At 51.8% G+C, this 24079-nt stretch overlaps 3 protein-coding genes across 4 annotated transcripts; 2 read left to right on the top strand and 1 right to left on the bottom strand.

Moving 5' to 3' along the window:
- Nucleotides 1-126: 126 nt before the first annotated feature.
- C8H20orf141 (chromosome 8 C20orf141 homolog) lies at nucleotides 127-8961 on the top strand. The gene is made up of 3 exons (XM_059707497.1): nucleotides 127-229; nucleotides 8374-8629; nucleotides 8724-8961. Exons 1-3 carry the CDS (start codon nucleotides 127-129, stop codon nucleotides 8959-8961), a joined length of 597 nt encoding a protein of 198 aa, XP_059563480.1.
- Nucleotides 8962-9081: 120 nt separating this feature from the next.
- TMEM239 (transmembrane protein 239) lies at nucleotides 9082-10127 on the top strand. Its single transcript, XM_059707496.1, has 2 exons — nucleotides 9082-9101; nucleotides 9614-10127. The coding sequence occupies exons 1-2, from the start codon at nucleotides 9082-9084 to the stop codon at nucleotides 10125-10127; spliced, it is 534 nt and encodes a 177-aa protein (XP_059563479.1).
- An 8972-nt stretch (nucleotides 10128-19099) lies between these two features.
- On the bottom strand, nucleotides 19100-23858 carry PCED1A (PC-esterase domain containing 1A). Of its 2 annotated transcripts, XM_059705728.1 has the most exons (8): nucleotides 23723-23858; nucleotides 23259-23404; nucleotides 22686-22765; nucleotides 22339-22577; nucleotides 22087-22237; nucleotides 21728-21974; nucleotides 19832-20101; nucleotides 19100-19475 (listed from the first exon to the last, which is right to left on the bottom strand). In XM_059705728.1, exons 2-8 carry the CDS (start codon nucleotides 23380-23382, stop codon nucleotides 19228-19230), a joined length of 1359 nt encoding a protein of 452 aa, XP_059561711.1. In that variant the 5' UTR covers nucleotides 23383-23404; nucleotides 23723-23858; the 3' UTR covers nucleotides 19100-19227. The 2 variants fall into 2 exon arrangements, with proteins under 2 accessions (XP_059561711.1, XP_059561713.1); XM_059705730.1 differs by lacking the exon at nucleotides 19832-20101.
- Between the last annotated feature and the right edge of the window lie 221 nt (nucleotides 23859-24079).

Raw genomic sequence — 24079 nt, 5'->3', positions numbered from 1 at the left:
GGCCCGGGACCCCGAGGAGGAGGGGGAGGGAGGGCGGGGCGGAACGTGCGGGGCGGACCCCCGACGGGCAGCGGACGTCTCGGCTCTCACCGCCCGCGCCCCTCCCGCTCCCGCCTCCCTCGAGCGATGCCCGACATCGTCTGCAAAGCCCCTCGGCAACCTCGACTTCACTGCGAGGCTCCTCCCCGCACGGGGCACCTACTAGGTGCCGCGCACCGTTCCAGATGCCGTACGCGTGGCCTCTCAATCCAACCTCATTCTCCAAACTGGTCGACCGAGGCGCACAGCGGCCACTGCCTTAGCCAAGACAGCGAAGCTCGGAACTTCGGAGGCGGAAACTACAACCCAAGAGGGAAATCCGTCTAGACTCAGAGCCAGAGGCCGCCTGCCGTGGAAGAGTGAGGGGACACTGAGACGGGGCGGGGGGTGGGAGGAGGGCTGGCCCTCTAGGAATCTTTCTGACCGACAGCCCGAGGGGCCCACCAGAGGCGGCGCCTCCCGGCACCACCGCACCCCCACCCGGCCCCGCCTCCCCTCTCGCCTTTCCCTCCCTTCGCCTCCTCCTCTGCTCGCCCGGCTGCCACGTTCTGGTGTTATGTAATCCTAGCAGAGAAGCCCGAGCGGATACCCACGGGGCTGGGGCCCGGGATGGATGGGTCCAGGTTTGCTGGGCGTCCTGCCCTCTTGCCTTCCTCGCAGCCCTTGCCTCAATTCTCCTCCCCCGGCCCGCACCTCGCAGCCTCGGGTGCCCGGCCGCGGGAATACCCTCATCCTTGGGTTCCAGAGCGCAGGACCCTGCTCATCCCCCCGCCCCCCCCCCAAGACCCTATTGACTCCCCCACGCCAGGGCCGCCTTCCCAGAAGGAAGGAAATGCGTCCGCTGTGCGCCTCTGGCCGACGCTTTGCCCTTGCAAGGAGCCGGCAGAGAGAGACTGCTATGCCCACGGGGAAGGGATGCCCAGAGGTGGCGAGGAATCTAACGGAGGACGAAGGGCCCCGAGCAAATATTTTTGGCAGGGCCACTATCTATCTAAGCAGTTCGAATCGCCCAAAGGCGGCGTCTCAGCACCGTTCTGGTGGCTCTATCTGCAGGATCTCTAGAAGGAAATAGCGTCCCGCGTTCCTGGAACTGAGGACACCACCAGCCCAGTCCACTTCACATAGGGGAGTCCTGGAGCTCCCCAGGCATCGGGTCCACCCACCCGCGCTGGGTAGGCGCCCTGTTGGGGACGGCCAGAGCATCACCAGGTGTCAGACCGGTGGGGTCAAACCGGACCTGGGTTCAGCAGACTCGGTACAGAACTTGAGTTCTGGCTAGGAAAGAATTCAGATCCAAGACTCAAACTGTAAGAGAACATTTATTTGGGAAATCACAGAGGTAGGAGAAGTAATTCATAGAAGAGATGGGCTCAGGAAATACGTTATAGAGGTACAGGAGGGGCCCTTGGGGCTAAGAAGTGAGGAAGGTGGAGGGGCGTGGCCTGGAGGAGTGGGGAGGAGAAGGGAGGGGATAGGCACTGGCAGGCTCCCGGGAGGGAGAGCGCACTGGGTCCTCAGTCCGAAGGGTTTTAAGGGTGGAGATTTGAGGGGAGGTCCCGGGGGAAGATCTCAATAGAATATTCAGCTGCTTTCCACGTGTGTCCTTTCAGGGTCCGGGTCTCCACTGATTGATTGGTTGTCTGGGCAGGGGGTCATTCTTTATTCAGTGCAGCTGGTTCTGAGGTCAGCGGTGATGCCGCCTTGCTTGTCTGGTTTTGCTGCTTTTCTGGGCCTGAAGCTGAAATACAACTGAGACCTAGATGTCATCTCTAAGGAGAAAAAGTCACCCCTCTGACAAGGTCCCACACTACAATTATCCTTTGCTAGGCACTCAGGGCGTCCTGCCCTGGTACCTTCTGTACCTGGCCCCTCAGCCTTGCTCTGCTCATGTCTGTCTAACGACCTACCACAGCCCGAAAGGGAGTAACCTGGACAGGACCCACCGTGGAGTGCCCTGCCTGGACGGCACTGCCAAGGCCCCAGACACCAGAGGGGCACTTAGGAAAACTCAGGGTAGGTGCTCCAAGCCAAGGCTCCTTGAAGTGCAACCAGATCAGAGGCAGAAGGATGGTACTACAGGCCACGGCTTGGTGTGAGTGGGGGTGGGAGATGGAAGGCCAGGACAGGCTCCTATAGAGAAGCAGGTCTGAACAAAGCCCAGTCTGTCCACTTTCCTGTCTCTGGCACCCACTGCCTCCAAGTTGGTCCCCACACAGCAGCCAAATCCTGTCAAGTTCCTCCTGGCTTAAGTCCCGACTGGGCTCACCTGCAAGGCCCTTCATGACAAGGTTCTGCACCCACACCTTTCCCACCTCATCTCCCCACGCTCACCCCCTGGCTCACATCCCACCAAACACACATGCTTTCCAGCTATTTCTCCAATGCACCAGCCCATCCAGCCATGGGACCTTCGCATTATCTCACCTCCTTTTTCAGATTTGCATCCTCATCATCCTGATGGCCTTTCAGTGTCACCTGCCTCCTAGCACCTTCCCTGACCATTCCGATGGAATAAGCTCCCTCCTCTACACACACACTCTGCTCTCACCCTTTTTATTACGTTGTCTTCAAGGCACTCCACATGACTGAGATTATCTTGTTTAATTTGTTATATGTTCACTGTTAGGTCTCTCCTCCCCTGTAGCAGGAGGTAAGCAACCCTCCAAGAAAGCCTTTTTTTTTTTTTAATGCTCATTCAAGGATATTTTTTCTATTGATTTTTAGAGAGAGTGGAAGGGAGAGGGAGAGACAGAGAGAGAAACATCAATGTGAGAGAGACCCATCGATTGGTTGCCTCCCACACACGCCCTGACCAGGGCCGGGAATTGAGCCTGCAACCACGGTACATGCCCTTGACTGGAATCGAACTTGGGACCCTTAAGTCTGCGGGCAGACACTATCCACTGAGTCAAACTGGCTAGGGTCAAGAAAGTCTTTTGCACCTAAATGTTCACTGCACCTCAGGGCCTAGAAAAGTGTCGGGTCCCTAGTCAGTGATCAAAAAGTGTTTGTATAATATATTCAAGGTTAGAGAGAAACAAGAAAAGCTGGAGGGTCTGGCTGGTGTGACTCCGTGGTTGAGCGTGGACTCAGGAACCAAGAGGTCGCTGGTTTGATTCCCGTCAGGGCACATGCCCGGTGGAGGGCGTGCAAGAGCAGCCAATCAATGACTTCCTCTCTCATCGATGATTCTATCTGTCTATCCCTCTTCCTTATTCTCTAAAAAATCAATAAAAATAATAAGAAGAGCAGAAGGGAAGTTGACCCTTCCCAACAGTACCAGGTTTTGTGGGACAGGAGATGTCAGGCCATGAACCGGGACACCTGCCCCCACAAAGGGACTGGCAGGATAGGGCATGTTGGCCACTTCCCACCATCCCCTTAGCTGCTGGGATTCATGCCTTTTGTGTCCCGTGTACTTACTTCTTCTTACCCCTCTTACCCCCTGTGCCCCTTGTCTCTCTGCCTTGTCTATTGCGACCTTTAGGGCCTCTTTACATCCCTCTAAGCCTCAACACCTTCTCATGCCCCTTTATAACTTCATCCCCTTACACTCCACTGTGTTCCCAGCCAGGCTACATACTGCCTTTGGCCCTTGCCACTGCGTCTCTGGGGCTGCAAAGCCACCCAGCCTGGAAGCAGGTTCTGGAGGTAGCAGCTCCTAGGCTGCAGGTTTGCACCCAAGTGAAACTGGACCCCCCAAATCAAGGCCGCTACTGCCTGTCACTACTGAGCCAATAAGCAGAGACAAGGCTGAACCAGTAAGGAGTGTTGATTTCAAATTGCCAGCAATACGGAATGAGCAGCGGGCTTCATGCCCTAGAAATTTAAAAAGCGCTCCCTCCTTTCTTCTGCCAGCTGGCTGATTATATAGGGGTGAGGGAAAAGAGCTCTGTGTAGCTGGGAGGGCAACAGGGTCAAGGGAGCTTTAGGGTCTGCAGTCTGTGTGTCTGCCCTCAGGAAATGGAAGTCCGATAAAAAGGTGGCTTCAGCTCAGCCCGTTCCTGGGACCAGAGAATGGTCAGCATTCCTGAGGCAAACTCCCGGAGGGGGCCGGGGTCCCGGCACAGCAGCCAAGTTAAAGCATGTCCTGTCCTCGGTTTGCTCTCAAAATGTATTTTCTTTTCTGAATAATGGACCCATCTGGGCTTCTTCAAGGTCACCTTATTTTTGCAGCCCTGTTTTTTCTTCTTGCAACACATCCTCCAGTTCCCCAGGGTCTGTCAGAAACCCTCTTGGCTTTGGTTAGTAGGTGAATAATCTTTAAACAACTGTGGTTCTATTCCGATTAAGTGCCCTTCCTCCCATCACAAGTACTTGCACAGCCAGATGGCTAGCCCCAGGAGCCAGGGAGAGAATCTTTCGTAGCCTCACAAGGGCAAGGCTACTTTACAAGCACAACGGAGCCAGGCTGGGTGGGGACACCTGCCTAAAGGGATCCTGGTTCAAGGGATGGGCTGGGAATTGCGTGCCAGCATTGCCAGCCGCTAGTGTGGTCGGGTGGCTGGACGTGGAAAGGATAAATGACTTGGAGCCACACTGGTTTAATTTCACATCCGGTTTCTGCCGTTTACTTGTTCAGGTATCCTTGAATAGTAATTTCACCTCTTTGAGCCACAGTTTTCTCATCTGTAAAATGGGAATGATAATATTTTCTTCCCAGCGCCGTGATGATAAAGTGAGATAGTATGTGGTTCTAGGAACCCTGACATTAACCAGATGAATTAAAGATGGAGAAAACAGTTTAACACAGCCTCCTTGCTCCCACACACATGGATGGAATAAACAATATTAAGAAAAGAAAGGAGGTTACATATTTGGCTGCACAAATAGAAAAGTAGCGAAATCTACTGCCTACTTGTGTCTCCTAATCCCCTGTCCTGGTGCTGAGGAGAACTCACTGCCCACTAGGTACCCCCCAACCCCATGGTGCACGTGAGCATTAATGGGGACTCCCGTGGCACCTGGATGCACAAGAGGCACTTTCCCACATGCCCATCCTTCCCTCACCACCACCTCCCCAGCTCTCTCTTTCATACATCAATGTCTTGGAGAGCCTTGCTCCTCAAAGTGTGACCAAGGACCAACAGCATCAGTGTCTCCTGGGAGCCTCTAAGAAATGCAGAATCCCTCCCCAGACCTACGGATTAGAACTTGCATTTTAACAGGACTCACCCCCAGGAGAGTCATGTGCATATTAAAGGCTGAGAAGCCCTAGGTGGAGGTTTAGGGCACCTGCCCTTAAAATGCATGTGATTCACAACTTCCTGAGTTTGATGTTGCCACTGAAAATGTTAACTCAAGCCGCAAGAATACATCCACATAATAGTAGGAAATCAGCCCTAACTGGTTTGGCTCAGTGGATAGAGCATCGGCCTGTGGACTGAAGGGTCCCAGGTTCGATTCTGGTCAAGGGCATGTACCTTGGTTGCGGGCACATACCCATTAAGGAATGTGCAGGAGGCAGCTGATCAATGTTTCTCTCTATTCCTCTCCCTTCCTCTCTGTAAAAAATCAATAAAATATATTTAAAAAAACAAAACATTAGGAAATCAGTTTCATTCATCGTGGGAGGTTGTACTTCTGACCTCCACAATGTGAGCTATATTAATTTTTCTTTTTTTTAGCAAAATTATTTTTATCAAAATGATTTATAATAATTTTAGAGGCAACTCACATTTAGGCTTGTAATAGAAGACGTTTTTATGCTTCTCCATTCCCAAGTCAACCACTTTAAATTCTATTATTTTTCCTTGTATTGACCTCTATGCTTCTATTGCTATTTCTTGATTTTTCTATGGTTAGATGTTATCTGTGGGTTACTTGCTATGGAATTAATCTCTTTCCTCCCACCCTCCCACCCATACACATCCAAATACATAAACATACATTTCCCCTCCTTCCATTTTCTCAAAAGAGCCAAATCACTGAAGTCAATATGCAGAGCTTATGTTATGAACATGTAAATGTTATTGTTCAACCTTTTGTGTTCCCTGGAGTTATTAATTACTTTGTTTTATCATTTGCTTGGTTTCCTGGGCACCAATTGTAAATTCAATCCCAATGTTTCCAACAGAACTGAACATTTATTTTGAATATGTCCAAAACCAGATAATTTCATTTTCTTCCGGAAACATCCCTCTTTGAACATCTACCTTTTGATTCCAGGCTGGGTTCTTTCTTTCTTCCTTTTTAAATAGTTTATTGATTTTGAGAGAGAGAGGAAGGGAGAGGGAGAGAGAGAGAGAGAGAGAGAGGAACATTGATGTGAGAGCACAACATCTATCAGCTATCCTGAGGATTGAGCCCACAACTCGGGCATGTTCCTTTGACTGGAATCAAGCAGTCAACACATGGGATGAAGCCCAACCAATTGAGCCACATCGGCCAGGGTTTTTCTTTCTCTACCTGGGAGCACAGCTGACATACCAGGCCTTGCTCATCATTCTTCTTCTGTGTTTAGCCTCATTTATTTATTTTTATTTTTTTGTTAATCCTCACCTAAGGATATTTTTTCTTTTCTTTTTTTTTTTTTTTTAGAGAGAGAGTGGAAAGGAGGGAGGGGGGAGGGGGTAAAAGAGAGAGAGAGAGAAAGAAACATTGATGTGAGAGAGACACATAGATTGGTTGCCTCCCACACATGCCCTGACCTGTCCAGGGATGAACTTGCAAACCAGGTACATGCCCTTGACTGGGAATGGAACCCGAGACCCTTGGTATGCAGGCCAATGCTCTAACCACTTAGCAGCACCAGCCAGGGTTTAGCCTCATTTCTTAAAATTCCATACTATCCTCTTTCTAGTTTAATTCCTGTTTTTCTGAAGTACACACTCTAGTAACTTTCTAAGAAAAAGTATATGCAAAATCAAATTGCCGAGACCTTGTATGGCTTTAAATGTCTTTATTCTGCTTTCACGCTTGAAATCATATGAACAGATACATGTTTCTAGGTTGAAAATCATTTTCCCTTGAAATTTTGTGGATGTTTCTTTATTTCCCTGGGAAGAGCCATACCAAAGGCAATCACCAAATGGTCCCGAGGGCTGGTGGCATTGGCTCCATGGATTGTTGAGCTCATCGCCTTCAAAGATGTCAAGGCCACCACCTTGAGTCTTTGGACAGGGCCCGCTGGAGGCAAATATGCAGCCTGATTCTCTGTCTCCTCCTCTCCTAAGGGCTGTATGGCCACTGTTCCCCTTACCCCACTCCCTTCAGTTTTCCTTCAAAGTATACTATGTGGACAAAATTAAGTTCTCTCAATTACAACCTATTTCCATTCTTGCCTCTCAGGTCACAAAACTAGGATGTGTTGGAACCATCACGCAATCACACATCATCAGTGGAAGTGGGTTTCTTTCCTAAGTGACCAATGCCTTTATTACGTGTTCCTTTTCCTTAACTGCATTCTCAGAGAGCGACTCTAACGTCCAGTTAGGGGGTTACTATGCGGTAGCCCTCTATGCCATTTCTGGAGTCCCAGTATCCCGAACACCTACACACCATAGTACTTACATGCTTAACAGCTGCCTCTTGCCCCACTCCCATGTCCCAGGTCACATGGGAGCTCAGCCTTGGAAAGCCTCTGGTTCCTTCCTGACAGAATCTCTGCCTTCCAGGGCTGCAGTCCTGAAAAATCCCCCACAAGGGCCCACAGGCATCACCCTGCTCTCAGGGCAGAGAGCAGTGGACGGGAAGATTGAATGACTTGTCCCTGGACACAGCTCCAAGCACCTGCAGGACAAAGAAAGCAGCCCCTTCCCTTTGGTCAGCCACCCATGTAGTGATGGGGTTAGAATGCCTTCCTGGCAGCTCAGATCCCCATGGGAGGGCCCTAGGGCAGAGAGATAGCAGAAGCACCATGGGAGGGCCCTAGGGCAGAGAGATAGCAGAAGCACCATGGGAGGGCCCTAGGGCAGAGAGATAGCAGAAGCACCATGGGAGGGCCCTAGGGCAGAGAGATAGCAGAATCACAAGGGAGAGGGCGAGTCCTAGTTCTCAGAAAGAACTGACCTCTGGCTGAGTCCCGCCTGAGCCACCAGCTGCTTGTGAGGCCAGAACCAGCAGCAGCCCCTCCCTACCACAGAGCCCCACCTGGCAAGAGGTCACAATGTCCCAGCTGCCCAGTCCCAGAATGGCAGACCGAAGTGGCAGGAGGTGAGGAGGATTGGTGGGTGGGTGAGTGGGTGGGTGGGGAGGGGGAGATTCCCAAGGAACCCAATTCCCCACTCCCTGAGCTCATCCTTGCTTGTCTATCTGCCATCCCCTCCCACACACTTCCATCACTACCTCCAGGACAGCCCCTTCCTATAACCTCCCCCTCCCTCCATGACCCAGCTCTGTTACCCGGGCCTGAAGTCCTTGCTTATCCTATCCCTGTCTCTCCCAGGGGCCTGGGTGCTGGGGAGGAATTGGGTAGTTCAATGGGTCCATGTGTGTTCTTCTGGGGCCCTAGCCCCGCCCAGCTCCTGGACAGTGTCCTAGGGCTGGGAGCACTGGGGTTGACAATTCGGGCAGTCTTTTCCATGGCTGGCCCAGCCTTGCTGCTGCTGCTGCTGCTGGTCAGCTTCCTGGCCTTCGACCTGCTCCACAGGTAAATGGGCAGCCGCCTGGCAGGTGGGCAGGTGCAGGCAAGCAAGCAAGAGGTCAGCCTCCCGAATCCCAGCTGCTACCCTCTCTCTCCACAGGCCCACAAGTCCCACCCGGCCACAGCACACACTTCTCACAGGGGGCCAAAGTCAAGGGGCTGGCGAGGGCCCAAGACAGCAGGAGGCTCTACTCCTGCAGACAGTGGCAATCACAGGACGACTCAGCCTCCAGGAGGCTCTCCTCCTACTGCTCCTGGGCCTGGAGCTGCTCTTGGGAGCCCAAGGCATGCCCTTGGCCCTGCTTGGCCTGGCTTTCTGCCTCTATCCTTGGGCCTGACTGCCCTCCAGAAATACACTGGCCATGCTGCTTCCCCAGGCTTCCTTTCCTCCATTCTGGGCTGGGCAGGTGGGAGGGTACACCTTTGTCCCCAGCCTGAACATCATCAGACCTCCAGCAATGATAGAAGGTGAGATGAGGCAAGGGACAGGGAGCCCAGGGCAGGATGTGACAGCCATCTCAGAACCTCCAGGTTGCGGCTGGCCATTCTGGCCGCCTCTGTGGTTCTAAAGAATGAAGGCCCAAAGAAAGACTTGGGAGAGAGCAGAGTGGGACTCATTATTAGCCAGTAGGAAAGGGACGGGATCCAAGAGGGCTTTCCACAGGAAAGCATGAGGAAGTACATCTGTGTGTTCCCAGACTTCCCTGCTAGCCTAGAGGGTCCCCCAGAGAGAGGCCCAGGTGAGGCTCACACCCTGGAGTGGCTCCTTTCTTGGCTGGACCCCACCCCAATCCGGGTCACAATGGGGGTCCTCTAGGGAGGGGGTGGGGGAGGGAGAGTGAAAGAGGGGCTCAACTCTGGCTGCCAGGCCATCCTGGGCGCTGCTGGCAGCAACATGACTTAGGGACCACTGCCCAGAGGTAAGACCCATACCCCAGCTCAAAGCCCCACCCCACCCACACTGGTGCCCTCCTGACCCCTGCGCCCCAGGCACCTCCAGGGCTGCTCCTGCAGCTGGCCTAGCCTCTCCCCAGGTGCACCAGCTGTGATGCAGCAGCCTCGAGTGGAGACGGACGCCATCGGGGCCGGTGAGGGGCCGCAGCGGGCGCTGCCCTGGTCCGCCTGGGTCACGCGGCAGGATTGGGTGCGCTGGTGCCTGTGCCATGTGCCCCAGAGCTGGACCCAGTGGTGGACCACATCGAGCTGGCGGCAGCCGCTGCAGCGTATGCTGTGGAACCTGGAGGGGATCCTCTACCTGCTGCTGGCACTGATGCTGTGCCACGCACTCTTCACCACCGGCTCCCACCTGCTGAGCTCCCTGTGGCCTGTGGCGGCCGCCGCGTGGCGCCATCTGCTGCCCGCCGTCCTGCTGCTGATGCTCAGTGCCCTCCCGGCCCTGCTCTTCACCGCCTCCTTCCTGCTGCTGTTCTCTACGCTGCTCAGCCTTGTGGGCCTCCTCACCTCCATGTCTCACCCAGGCTACGCTCAGGACTTGGACCAATAGAAGGGCAACCCATCCCGCTGCCTGTGTCTGTTAGCCCTGGCCTAAGGCCTGAGGCCCCGAGGGAGGGGGAGGGCAGTGAGACTAGAGCCTTCCTGCTTCAACAGGCCCAGACCTCCAGTCCCTAGCACAGGTTGTGGCATGGGTGGTGTTGCTGGAGCTGGCAAGGTAGACTGGCCTGACCCTGGGCACCTCCCTCAAGCTGATGCTGCAGGTACTTGGTGTGGGGGGCCAGGGGCTTTGAGGAGAGGGGATAGGGCAGAAGGCTTAGCGAGGGGTAGAGCTTGGCCAAGCCACCAAGAGCTCCCATTGGGTGCGGTGACACCACTGGGGCGCCCTTAGAAACTGGCAACATCTTTTTTCTTGCAGCTGCCTCAGCTTCAGGCTCATTGAGAACTTCTACCCGGGTACCCCTGGACTTGCCATTCCTCCCACCAACCCTCTTTTTCCACTTCCCCAAGCTCTAGGAAGGGCCCACTGACCGAAGCCTCGCTAGAAGAGGGCTGGCCACAAGCTCCATGAGACTTCAACTAACTCACCTCCCAGGCCTGCCTGCCCAGACATTCCCCCCACTCCCTAGATACCTTAGCTCCTGCCTCAGTCCACATCCCCAAGTCTGGAAAATGGGCTGAATAGGGTAGTAAGGTTCCCAGAGAGTACCCACTCTTTAAGTCTCCTGAGATCTGTTCTGGAAAAACAAACAAGTCCCATTTCACCCACCTACACATGGGGCCTTGGCCAATTAATTCTTTTGAGCTTGTGCTAAGTGTGTCAACAGCAATACCTATGTATGAAGTGCTTTGTAAAGTCCAGGAAACAATAAGATACTATATTGAACTCTTGAGAACATTCTGTAGACTCAAAAGGTCTTTTGAGCCCTAAGGCCATAGAAAGAGCAAGACGCTTCCCTGGGCCTTTGGGGAAATGTTCCACCATGAGTAGAATTATAGTGGTAAACAGAGGATGGATGGGTGTGGACAAGATGTAAAAATGTCATGTGTCATGAAATCTCAAAATCTGCAGATGTCGAACTCTCCTGATTGTGAAACGCTTGGGCCTGGGGCTTAGTGCCAGGAGATGCTTGCACAGCTATGTGAGTGGGAGAAGCATAGCCCATGGTTTCCAAAATGGACCCAGCTGCTCACAGCACCAGGCGGGTCGTGAAAGGTGGCATTCCCGATGCCCAGGGGGTCTGGCTGTTTGCACATCTGCTAACCCTCCAAACAAAACAGTGAGTGATCAACTGTTACCAAGTCAGACACATGATAGACAGCTTTACCCATAGCTAAGACCCAACCACCTGATCCCTACCCCACTTCTAACACCCACCCAATTCCTGACCCTCCCAAATCCTGTCCATCCCTGATCTAGTGTACTTCTAAGCCTACAAGCCCTGCTCTTAAAGCCCTCGACCCAAAGTCCTCCTCTCCTGCCACCTAAATACTCAAGCCCTGAGGACCAGCCCCTAGACCAGTGATGGCGAACCTATGACATGCGTGTCAGAGGTGACACGCGAACTCATTTTTTTGGTTGAGTTTTCTTTGTTAAATGGCATTTAAATATATAAAATAAATATCAAAAATATAAATCTTTGTTTTACTATGGTTGCAAATATCAAAAAATTTCTATATGTGACACGGCACCAGAGTTAAGTTAGGGTTTTTCAAAATGCTGACACGCCGAGCTCAAAAGGTTCGCCATCACTGCCCTAGACCCTAGGTTCATTTTTGCCAAAATCCATTTGCTGTAGAATTTCATGACCCTCCATGCCACTGGTTAGAAGCCTTCAGCATCCATGCCTGAAAACCCAGGCATAGTCCTTCCTTCCCACTTCCTTGTGACTGTCCCTGAAATATGGCCTGGTAGCAAGGGCAAGGCAGGACATGGAGGTGGATAGCCTCATGGTTAGCACGGGCTCTGGTGTATTAGCTGAGGCTGGGTTTGAATCCCAACATTGTCACTTTCTATCTCCATGGCCTTGTGGAAATTGCTAAGCCTTCCTGAACGTCATTCTCCTCATGGGTAAAACCAAGTAAGAACCCCTGTCTTAGGGCTCCTGTGGGGCTGCTGGCATGTGGGTGAAGTTTCTAGACTGACTCCTCACTCTGCAAACCATAGCTATACTACTGCTGTTCCATTTTAGAGATGAGAAATCAGGTTCAAAACAGCTACTTGCCAATGGGAAGGCCAGGTTGTTGGAGTCCTCGTCTACTTAACAGGACACTAAAAGTAAAGCAATAGAGAAAATGCAACCTAATGGGAGTCTCCTGGATGCTATCCTCAGGTCCACCATAGACTTAGCCCAGCATTGCTGGTCAGCAATATCACTCCCGAGCCTTAAGCCCATTGGTTTGGGCCCAGACCAAACACATTGCGGGACAAGATGTGGGCAGAAGCAAGGAGAAGGCCTTCTTCCCTTCCCCACATAAATACAGGGAGGGGCAAAAGTAGGTGTACAGTTGTTTTTAGGGAAAATACAAGAATTAATAAATAATACAAGAATAAACTCTGATTCATATACTCACAACTGTAAACCTATTTTTGCCCCATCCTGTATATACCTCCCACTCTCCTGCTCTGCTGATGTGGAGTAAGGTGGTACAACCAGACTGGGTAGCAGATGGGTAGTACTTACCAAATTAGATCAACACATGCCCTGTGACCCAGCAACCCAACATGAGTTCTCACAGAGGCCCCTAAGGGCCTTGCTCAAAGTGTGGCCTCAGAACTAGCAGTATCAGCCTCATCTGGGAGCTGGTGAAAAATGCAGAGTTTTGGGCCCCACTCTCGGCCTGTGGAATCAAAGCCTGCATTTTTTAAATTTTTATTTCAGAGCCGGCATTTTAACAAGAGTCTCGGGTGATACACAAGCACACTGTTTGAGAAACACTGCATAGGAGGATGTGTTTGAGAGTAATGATTGCACTGTTATTAGTGGTGGCAGGAGATAAGAAAAGTGAGACATAGTGTGAGCACCGCTGAGAGGAAGCAGCAGAAGGGGCAGGAGCTATAGAGATTGATCTTGAACTCCTAGCTTTGAGTGACAAACTGAATGAGAAATAATACAATTCTTTGGATGAAAATTTCAAATGCATGCCAGCAAAACACACTTTGGCTGGCGGGAGGTGGCAAGAACACATGAAAACAAAAGAAACGGTTGAATGGCTGGCTCTAGGGGGCAGGCAGAGGGGAATGGAGTGTTCAGTTAAAGGGGAATGAAGTGAGGCACCTGACAGACGAAAGGAAAATGATAGCATGAACATAATCCCTGAAATTCCTTTAAATGTAGACCAAGTCACCCATGTAGGGTTAAAAGGCTTAAACATGCAAGCTCAGGGAGAATGAACGTGCTGGAACGAAGACGTCCTAAGCCTTTGGGTTTGGGCCAGAGGGAGAGCTGCGATGCTCCAGTGGCCGGAGTGACCTGGGAGGCTGAGTGGGATCTCGGCCTGTCCTCCCCCGCCAGCCACAGCCTGCTCTGTCAGGATTGGGACGGGTTGGGGGGGGGGGGGTCCGGCCAGAAAAATAATCAGGTTGGGCGGGGAATGAAGAACGCAGCGGAGGAGGCGTCAGCCTCCAGAGGCCTTGCATGTAAGAAAACAGGAATCCACAGCCGCATGTGCAGGAGCCGGAGCGACCCGCGGCAGGGCTTCCCTCTGCCCCAAGGAGCAGGGATCGGCCAGGACACGGGAGGGCCCGAGAGGCTGGTGTCAAGGGGGCTCGTGAGGCTGGGGGACTACTTGAGACAGTTGTCCGTGGCCATCCTGGGGGAAGGAGAGGGGTCCCTGGAAGGAGGAGGCGCTCTCCCTCAAACCCGTGTGTGCAGGGGAAAGGGAGGCCATGTCCTCGCTGGGGGATGAGGGAAGCTGCTCTCCTCACCCAGCAGTCCGTGGCCACAGAGGACTTGGGGGAGACCGGGTCATGGCGGGAGGGGATGGGGGAGGCAGCCTGCGCTGCACGGGAGGTAGCCCCTAGAGCAGGTGCGAGGTGCGCAATTCCCCAGGCTCGAGTGCGCGGGAGAGGAACCAGGGCGACGGCTGGAGGGCGTCGAGGCGGGCGCATTGACCGTGGGGGCGGAGCGGGGCGGACAAGGACCTGAGGCTGGAAATAGCGAACCTCGTAGGGGTTTGCAGGGCTGTGGGCACCCACCCAGGGGAGGTGCTCGGTAGCCGTCCCGGAAAATCGACAGCCAGGGAATCCCAGCTTGCGGACCCGGCGACCGACGGTGCAAGGGCGCCCTCTGGCGGGTATCTCCAGCTCTGGCCGCGAAGACTCGGGGGGGAGGGGCTGGAGTGTTGGTTGAAGGAGGGGAGACATATTTCACAGGCCAGGCGAGGTGGATTCCGGGGAGGGTCATCTCCGGTCCACGGTCCTCACAGTGGCGGCTTCGTTGATTCCTCACCCCTGACCCCAAATCTTCAACCTGGGTCCCCCAACCAGAAACCCAGAAGCATAGAGGGCTGAGCTCCTGGGAATCCTGGAGAGGGAAGGGCCTCATCTCGCAGGCTTCACTGTGTCTCAGACTCCTGGCCCACCCATACTCTGTTTGCCCGTTCCTCCTGGGGTAAAAAGCCGTCTTTTGTGAGGTCTGTCGGGGTCTGGAAGTAACCAACTTTGGACAGGTTATTTTTTTCTGAGACAACATTTCCTTCTATAGTTTGGATCGTGCATCCTTTATACTGCCTTCTTACTTTTCAAATATTTCCCATTTAAAAAATAAAAGAACTTGATTTAAGATCTGTTGTTTCCACCGTGCCCAGCGAGCTCAGTGGTTAGAGCGCCGGCCTGCGCACCGAAGGGTTCCGGGCAACCAATCAATGTGTCGCTCACATGATGTTTCTCTCTCTCTCTCCCCCCTCTCCCTTCCTCTCTCTCTCTCTAAAAATCGATTTAAAAAGAAAATCTTAAAAATACCCAACATACAACCCACTTACTAGAATGACTAATATTAAAAAAACATATTAAATGTAGGTGAGGATATGGAGGAACTGCAATCCTCATACACTGCTGGGGGGTAATGTAAAATTGGAAAACCACTTTGGAAAATAATTTAGTAGTTTCTTAAAAAATTAAACATACATCTACCACATGATTCGGCCATTTCATTCCTAGATGTTTACCCAAGAGAAATGAAAATATATGTCTATTCAAAGATTTGTACATAAATATTCATAGAAGCTTTATTTGTAATTGCCAAAAACTAAAGTTCACAAATGTCCACCAACAGGTAAGAGGATAAATAAACATTGGTTTAGCCATAAAATGGAATACGACAAACTTATGAAAAAAGTGAACTACTGATACAATGACATGGATGTTGTTCCACCAATCCCATTAATTAGACTGAGTGAAAGAAGCCAGAAGAAAAAGAGTACCCATTGAATGATTCCATTTATATAATATTCTAGGAAATGCAAATTGATCCATAGTAACAGAAAACAGATCAGTATCAATAGTTGCTAGGGAACAGGAGTAGGGAGATGGGAGGGGAGGCAGGAAGGATTCTAAAGAGGCAGAAGGATACATTTCATTGATTGTGATGATGATTTCACAGATGTATACATGTCAAAATATATCAAATCGTACATTTGAAATATGTGCAGTTTACTGTCAGTGACACCTTAATGAAGCAGGTTTTTAAAAAGTATAGGTGTATTTCTTTGCAATCAGAAAGTTTATCTTTATCTTTCATCAACATATGTGAACTAAGATGAACTCAACACACAATCTATGCGACAAATTGGATTATATAACAGAAGGCAGGTCATCGGTTTTTGTTGGGACACTTTGTTTGGTTAAACTGTTTTGAAAAAAAATCCACTAATTTTCTTTTATTAAAAAACTTCTCCCTCCTCCCCCAACACACACACTGGGAAAATAAAGGCTGGCATCACATCTGAAGTGCTCTTGCATCCTCTACTCCTTTCAGGAATATATTGGTATGGCAAAGGAAAGGACACCGGAGGCATTCTTTTTAAAACAAGAATCTAGTGGAAAAACAGTATGGAGTCATCTCAAAAAATTACAAATGGAACTGCCTTATGACCCACTGATTCCTTTTCTGGGAATTTATCCAAAGAAACCCAAAACACAAATTCAAAAGAATATCTGAGCCTCTATGTTCATTGCAGGGTTATTTACAATAGCCAATATTTGGAAGGAGCCCAAGTATCATCAGTAGATGAGTGGATTAAAAAAGCTATGGTACATTTACACAATGGCATACTATTCTGCTGTAAAAAGGAAGAAAATTTTACTCTTTGAAACAGCATGGATGGACCTGGAGAGTATTATGCTAAGTGAAATAAGCCAGGCAGAGACAGACAAGTACCATATGATTTAATTCATATGTGGTTTCTAATGAACAAACTGAACTACAGCAAAATAGAGACAGACTCATAGGTAAAAAGCAGACAGACATCTCTGGTGTGTGTGTGTGTGTGTGTGTGTGTGTGTGTGTGTGTGTTGGGGAAGTATTATGGGGTGGAGGGATTGAGCAAATAAGAAAAAAAAGAGAGAGCTCATGGACAACAGTGTGGTGATTGTGGGAGGGCCTGGGAGGGGAGGTGGAAGAGGGCATAGAAGGGATAAATGGTGATGGAAAAAATTAAAGTAGATGAAATAAAAAAAATAATGTAGCTGGGGAAAACATTAAAACCAAGAATCTAGTCTGGCTGATATGGCTTAGTGATTGAGCGTCGACCCATGAACCAGGAAGTCATGGTTCGATTCCTGTTCAGGGCACATGCTCAATCCCCAGTAGCAGGCATGCAGGAGGCAGCTAATTGATGATTCTCTCTCATCATTGATGTTTCTCTCCCTCTTTCTTCCTCTCTCTGAAATCAATACACACACACACACACACACACACACACACACACATGCTGGAGGAACATATGATTTTCATCGTTTTCATATCTCAAAACAGTGGCCGGGAAATAATTCAAATGCATGTAATGACTTGTATGTGGCTGTTTAAGTTTCTTGTTTCCAGTCATGACCGAATAAAATCTATAATGCAGAGGTCAAGTGTCTTGTATTGTAGGCTTATATGACAACAAACTGAAGATAACTTATCACCACCCATTGTTGTGATGACCTTCAAATCTATGTTGGGGCACTGAAGAAAATGTTGGGACACACAGCAAGATGGGGGTGGAAATTAGACGTGCAGAGGTAAGATGATGGGGACACGGAGCCCTCTGCAGTCTCAAGGTGCTTACAGGGTGAGAGATCCAGAACTGGGATGGGGTTTGAAAGGAGTGGAAAAGCCTAGGAAAGGCTCAGTAGGGAAGGTGACAGAATTCTTAGAGAACAGAATGGCAAGCAACAGAGAGGGGTCCCATGAGGCTGAGTAACTCATAATTTTCTTCTGTAAATCAGTCCAGCTGTAGTTTTTCTCTGGCGATACCGAGAAGCTTCAGAAGCAGAGGTGCAAAATGTCCAGACAGAGAATAGGTTTTGAGGAAAGGCAGAAAGGAGCGAACATGGGATTGGACAAACTGGATGCAGCTGAAGAGGGCTGCTCAAAGGATGGGTTTTATTAACAAAGGAAGTATTTTATCTTATCTCCTGAACAAAAGGCTTGCTTTTATGTATGTATGTTCCTGTCCACTTTGGGGCTCTACCCAAGAAAACCAACCTTGTTTCAGGCACTGTCTCCTTTGATTCTCAACTGCTCTGTTGAGGTTGCTCTCTAAAGGGCTCCGTCCACTAGTGTACCAGTTTCCCCAACACCAGCGTGTGCTAACTTAGCAGCTTCACTTGCACTTAGATTGCTAGCAAGGATCAACACTTTTGTGGTCTATTTCCACTTCCATTGTTAGGTGTTATATCCTTTGCCAAGGTAAAATTTCAATAAAGTATGGAAAGAATGCCTGGGTGGCAGGCAGGCCATTGGCACATCTCTGCATTCCTCTCTTCCATCCAATTCTACTTGAAGATTATTTGTGGGTCTGTTTCCTTGTTTTCCTACTCCACACTCCATCCTCCACCCCATGCCACCATTTAGCCCACGTCACCCGATGCTTAGTCACAAACTTAAAGTCGCTCATCAAAGCTGAGACCCTGTACTCTCTTCCTTACAGAGTTTGACACATCCTCTACCCTCACCCTGGAATTCCCCCACACACACACCAAATAAGGTCTATGTTTACTTTGCCCTTAGTGCACATTCTATTTATTAAATAATGGATTTCTAATCAGTTTCCCACTTGGGTTTGGGAGCTTCTTGATTAGTTCCAATCACTTGAGTGTCCACTATATGCCAAGAACTGTGCAAGGTAAGGTATGTGTCTATTTCCAGGAACAGATGAATGTTGAATGTAAACATGAATACATGAGACTGGTATAGGTAAGAATTAGCCAGATCCATAAATTCCATATAAAATGTTGACAATTTCGCTCTGGCCAAATAGCTCAGTTTGTTAGAGCATCGCCCCAATACACCAAAGTTGGGGGGTTTGATCCCTGGTCAGGGCGCATACAAGAATCAACCAATGTGGGCATTGTCCTGTGCACCAAGAGGTTGCTAGTTGCTGGTTTGATTCAATGTTGTGCTCCCACAACGATGTTTCTCTTTCTCCCTCTCTCTAAAAAATCAGTAAATCTTTTTTAAAAAATCAACCAAGGAATGCAACAATAAGTGGACAATAAATCAATGTTTCTCTCTTCCTCTCCCTAAAATCAATTAATCAACCAAAATTCATTAAATGAAGTAAAAATGTTGACAATTTCAACTCAGCCCTTGCTATTCCAATCCCGGAGAACTGCTGAGGAGAGGTAACCTGCCAAGATCTTTTTTAGTGTATGTGTGTCCTGGTGAGAATGAGGGTGTGAGGCAACAGGAAAGTCACACTCAGTGATTTCTAAACAATGTGAGGTGAAAGGTCCAAAGCTGGAAAGAGCCCAGAGGCAGCCTCCCAACTCTTAAGGTCATGGTTTGGGAGACACAGGAAGATGCCACTCTGTTCTTCCAGGCCTTTATTGGTGACAGCAATGGACAAGAACAATGCCAGGCACAGCAACACCATGGCCCAGCACCTGGGTGGCAGGCAGGCCCTGCAGGGCCATTGGCACATCCAGCCCCAGCCCCAGGTCCAGTCTACCCAGGCCATGTCCCCGAATGTGCCGGAAGCCGCCTGTCCAGTTTGTATGCGTGGACCAGTCTGTCTGAATGTCTGAGCCGCTGCCTGCAGGGTCCCCCCATCCTCGGCACATGGTAGGGGCTGCTGGGAACACAGCGTGGCATTCCCCGGTGGACCACCGGGCCCCGGTGCTGACCGTGGGGGAGAGGGCCAGAAACTGGAGGTGGCAGTGGACCAGGCACAAAGTTCACTCCAGGGCCACATCCTACAAAAGAACCAGTCATTTATCAGAGTGGGCTTCCAGCCAGGGGGAGCCCAGCTCTGCCTTTAGGCTGCTCTGATCCTCCAGGGTGAGTTTCTTTGGGCTTCAGTTTCCCCATGTACAAAATGGTAGTACTTCCTCCACATCAGGAAACGGTGACAATCAATGAGCTGATTAATGAGTCACAAACGCTGTTCTAGACTCAGCTATGACTGAACCCAATCCTGAGGAGGGGTGGGGAGGCTGGAGTACAAGGGTTATCCAACTGCTCTCAGTCTGCCTGAACACAGGAGGCTAGGCTGGGAAAGGTGCAAGGAGAGGCTGGGAAAGTTGTGATGGGAGGCTGCAGAGGCACCTACCTAAATGGGGTGGCACTGAGAAGTCTTCCGTTGTATTATAATTGAAGAATTCATGGGGTGGGTAGGGCTGGCATGGGAAGAAAGGGGCATCCTGGGGCAGGGGTGGGAACAAGGGAGGTGGGGAGGGCTGAGGAAGCGGGTAGAGAAAAGGCATGGGAGGGGGCAAGGGAGAAGGTGGGGGCAAGGCCAGCTGCTCCCCAAAGTCTGGGGACTGCCCCTGGCTCCCCTGGAACAGATGATCCGGCTCTGGCCAGTCCTCAATCCATGGGTCTAGGAATGGGATGGTTGTTTTAGGAAGGCCTGAGCGGCCAGGCTGCCCTGAACTCTAGCCCTCCACACTCCTAAACCTCTACTCCCTCCTCCAGGCGGGAGTACCTTCTGCCATCTACCCAGTTTTCCTCATTCCCTCTCATTTCAGGCCAAGCCCAAGGTGTGTTCCTTCTCCCTTGCCTTTCTCAAAAGTCAGCAGATCCACCTTTGTTCTGACCTCATGCTCCCCTCCAATGAGCCTTCTACCTTTGTTTGCCCAGCTCTTGGGTCTTTAGTCTTTCCCTCTCCGAGCAACTAACTGCAGAGCAATAAATAAGTTTGTAAATCTTCTCTCTTATAAACATAAAGATCCTATCACCCTCTTCCCCGAGTAGTGCCTGCTCCTTTCAAATGTCCAGAGTATTGTGCCCAATTTCCATCCCCTCAGCAATTGCTCACTACCTCTTTTACCCCTGCTCCAATTCTGCAACACTTTTCCCACTAAATGTAGCCACTTCCTGGCAAATTTAATAAATTCCTTTCTTCCTGAGGGTCACATGACATGGCCAATAGCCTCGTCCTCCCTGAAAATGCCTCTACCTTCACCTCCTTCTGTTTCCTCCATTAGCCTCTTTCCTTCCACCTCCAAAATGTGGCTGTTGTTGTCTCCTTTGAGGTTCACACTCATGCCCTTCAGCTTCCATCTCTCTGTGAACACCACTGACTCCAAATCTACTCCACCTTTCCACAGTACCTCAAACAGAACTGTCCTGACCAAACTCACCAACTCAGTCTCCCACCCAACTCTGCCTTTTGATGCCCCTATTTCTATAGCTGTAAACTGGACTCAGGAGACCTGAGCCATCGCAATCTAGCCTTATGGCCTTTAGAGCATCCCTTCTTTGCTGGGGATCAGTTCTTTCATCTAAAAAAAACAAGGAAATTGGACCATTATATAGTCAAAGTCCTAATTTACCTCCCCAATGCTCCAACTCCTGGCTGCCAAGCCCCAAAAGTCTGCCTCTGTGACATTCCTGGCCTGTCCACCATCACCTCCAGTGCTTTGATAAACAGCTTTCTAACACAACTCATGTCTCTCATTCATCAAACACTAACCTGTAGATACTGTGCACGCAGCAATTGTGCTAAACACAGAAGCAAAAGGGCTCGTGAGCCGTCAACAAGGGAGACAGGAAACTTTTCCTTTGAGGACATGATCCAGAGGAGAAGCAGACGAAGAAACACTCAGCCATGATGTCCCCTTTGGAGCGGGCGGGAACTGAGGCTGACAGCACCAGCCAAGGGACTTCTGCACACTGCCTGGCTTGGCCTTCCTCCCTGTCTTTCTTTCTACCCTTCACTTCCGTGCCTAGCTCAAAGTACTCCCATTTCTTTCTAGTTCATCTGCAGGGTAGGGATCTTTTGACAAGCTGTCTCATGTACTCAATGCTTGTAGAAGACCAAAGAACCAGAACTTGGACTGCCCTGTTGCTCCTGTGATCTTACCCTCCCCAGGGGGGGGAGAAAGAAGCCATCCTTAAGGGGCCTCTATTCCCCTAGAGTACCTCTGTTCTGTTCTGTTTGTGCGCCCTGTGCTATGAGGGCCCTCTCTGCATCACGACCCTCCCCACTCATGATAGGGCTCACCAGGGGTGTAGTCACGCTTGGGCAGCTCCACACCCCAGGCGTCAGCCACATGGGTCAGAAGCAAGTGTGAGAGGTGTCGGTGGGCATGCTGGTCCCAGTGGACACCGTCCCGGTGCCGGTGCCGTACTGCATGCCGGAAATGAAAGTGGAGGTCCAGGACGTCGAAGCAGTGGTCCCCAGCCAGCGTGGCGCTGTAGAAGTTCCCTTCAACCACATCCCTCCGCAGAGAGGCCGCCAGGGGCTGGAGCTGAGAGAAAGTACCGCATCTAAGAGCCACAGAGTGAAGCAGGCTGGGGATGGGCAGTCCTCTACCTACTAACCAACTGTCCCCTCCTTCCATCCTGGGGCTGGGTCCTTGCCTCAGGCAGAAGGAAGCCCCCAGTGACACGCTCTCCCAGGGGCATTGCCATATTCCACACCAGCAGGCAGGAGTCTGGCAACACCTGGTCCATGCGCATGAACACCCGCTCCAGGTTCTCTCGATAACTCTCCATTGAGAAGCGGCCATACCTGTTGGGCAGCACAGGGGGTGGGCAACAGCACAGAGGCAGATGGCCTCTGAGCCATACCTCCACCCCCAACCAATTATTTCCCTCTCCCCTCGCCTCAACCTGGACAGATCCCAGAGGCAGGAGTTGATGATCACCAGGTCCGGAGTAGGCCCATAGGTCAGCTCCTCCAGGACGCCCTCCAGGTACTCGGAGTAAACTCGGGTGAGGAAGTAGAAGCGCACAAGGTGGTGGCCAGAACCCGAGCAGAACTGGCGGACCTCTCGGTACTGTGTCCCGTTGTGCAGCTCGCCCAGCTGACCCCCAGCCACCAGCTGGTCCTGTTCAAAGCTCAGTTCCCCCTGCCCACCCCCATACCCAGCTGGTCAGACCCATGCCAGGGAGGAGAACCCTGCCAGGCCAGGGTCTGTGCCCACCCACCACTGGCATGGCTACCGAGTTTCCCTCACCTTGGCTTTCAGCTGGGCGGCTGTGAGCAGCGAGTCTTTCTGGAGCAGGAGCACCAGGTCCTTGTACACAGCTCGCTGGACTGCAGGGAGACAGATCCGGGGGCTAAGGCAAGCCTCACCCCGTCCCCGTGTCTCCCAAGTCCTAGGGCTGGGGTTGCCCAACACCACTTCTTTGGAGTGCTGGCTTTGAGGCAGGAGAAAGGGTGAGGTTCAGAAGCCCTGGCACTGCCACCGATCCTTCTAGTTGTGCACCACCCCCACCTTAGTACATATACAGGGACCTGAGATCACTTAGCTAGCAGAAGTCAGCTGAGTCACCTGCTCCCATAAGGGAAATTATGGGAGATGTCAGGGAGAAAAAAAAACCGCTAAGCAAGATGGTGTGAAAAGCCTGACAGGCTACATCTGTCAGGACACCTGTGAAGGTGCACAGGGAAATAAAATGAGAAAACCTACTGGCCTGGAATAGACTAGGGGTCAGAGAGGAGGTGAGAGATGGAGGCAAAGTCTCCAGACTTAGAAAACAGGCTGCAGGTGCGGGACTGGGACGTGTGATCCTAGAGGAGCACTCACTTGAGTCCCCCAAGATGACCACGAACTTGTTGTGCAGCAGCTGTTGGACTTCCGAGGCCTGGAGGTGGACCATGGCGCTTCGCCGGGGGCGGCGCGGCTCCGTGTTCTCCAGACAGAAGACCATGGCGCTGTGGACACGGACCGGGCTGCAGGGAGAGGCCACTTAGCCGCGCGAGGGCGGGAACTCGGGGCGGGGCGGCCGCAGGGCCCAACGCGGGAGAAATGAGAGCAGCGCCGGCCCCTCCCCGGCAGCTCCGGGCTCCAGGGACCAGGCGGCGGCGGCAGCGGCAGTGTGGGGCCCATGATGGCGCGGGCCTCGGCCACCGCGGGCGCCAGAGGCAGGGGGTCGCCAGGCACGGAGGCCTCCGGGGCACTGAGGCGCTTCCCGCCCGGCGCCGCCCAGCGCCCCGCCACGTGCCCGCCGCCGCCTCGCGCATGCGCGCGCACCCGCTCGCGCCAATTACCGATTCCCGGAGCGCCGGGCAGTTCACCCGCGAACAGGGCAGGCCCGCGCACCGCGCGCCTCGCCTGCAGTGAGCTCCAGGACTGGCCTCATGTTCCCGCGCCCGGGGAGGTCGGTCGGTGCGGCACAGTCCCCGCCCCGCAGAGCCCGTGCGACCCGGCTAGCCGTCGGTGCGAAGCCCGGCGCCCATCGTTCTCCATGCGTGCGTCGCGGCGGCCCCGACGGCGCCTCGAGCCTCGGCGCCCGGGGCAGCGACGCTCATAGCTCCCACTTCCGGTCACCCATGTCCCGCCCTGTGCACCCTCAATGCCCGAGGGGACAGGAAGGAGGCGGGGCTGGCTGCCGTGTCGGGGCAGGA

This window comes from Myotis daubentonii, chromosome 8, assembly GCF_963259705.1.
Source record: "Myotis daubentonii chromosome 8, mMyoDau2.1, whole genome shotgun sequence".
NCBI classification, from domain to species: Eukaryota; Metazoa; Chordata; class Mammalia; order Chiroptera; family Vespertilionidae; genus Myotis; species Myotis daubentonii.
This window is presented reverse-complemented; position numbering and strand designations above follow the sequence as displayed.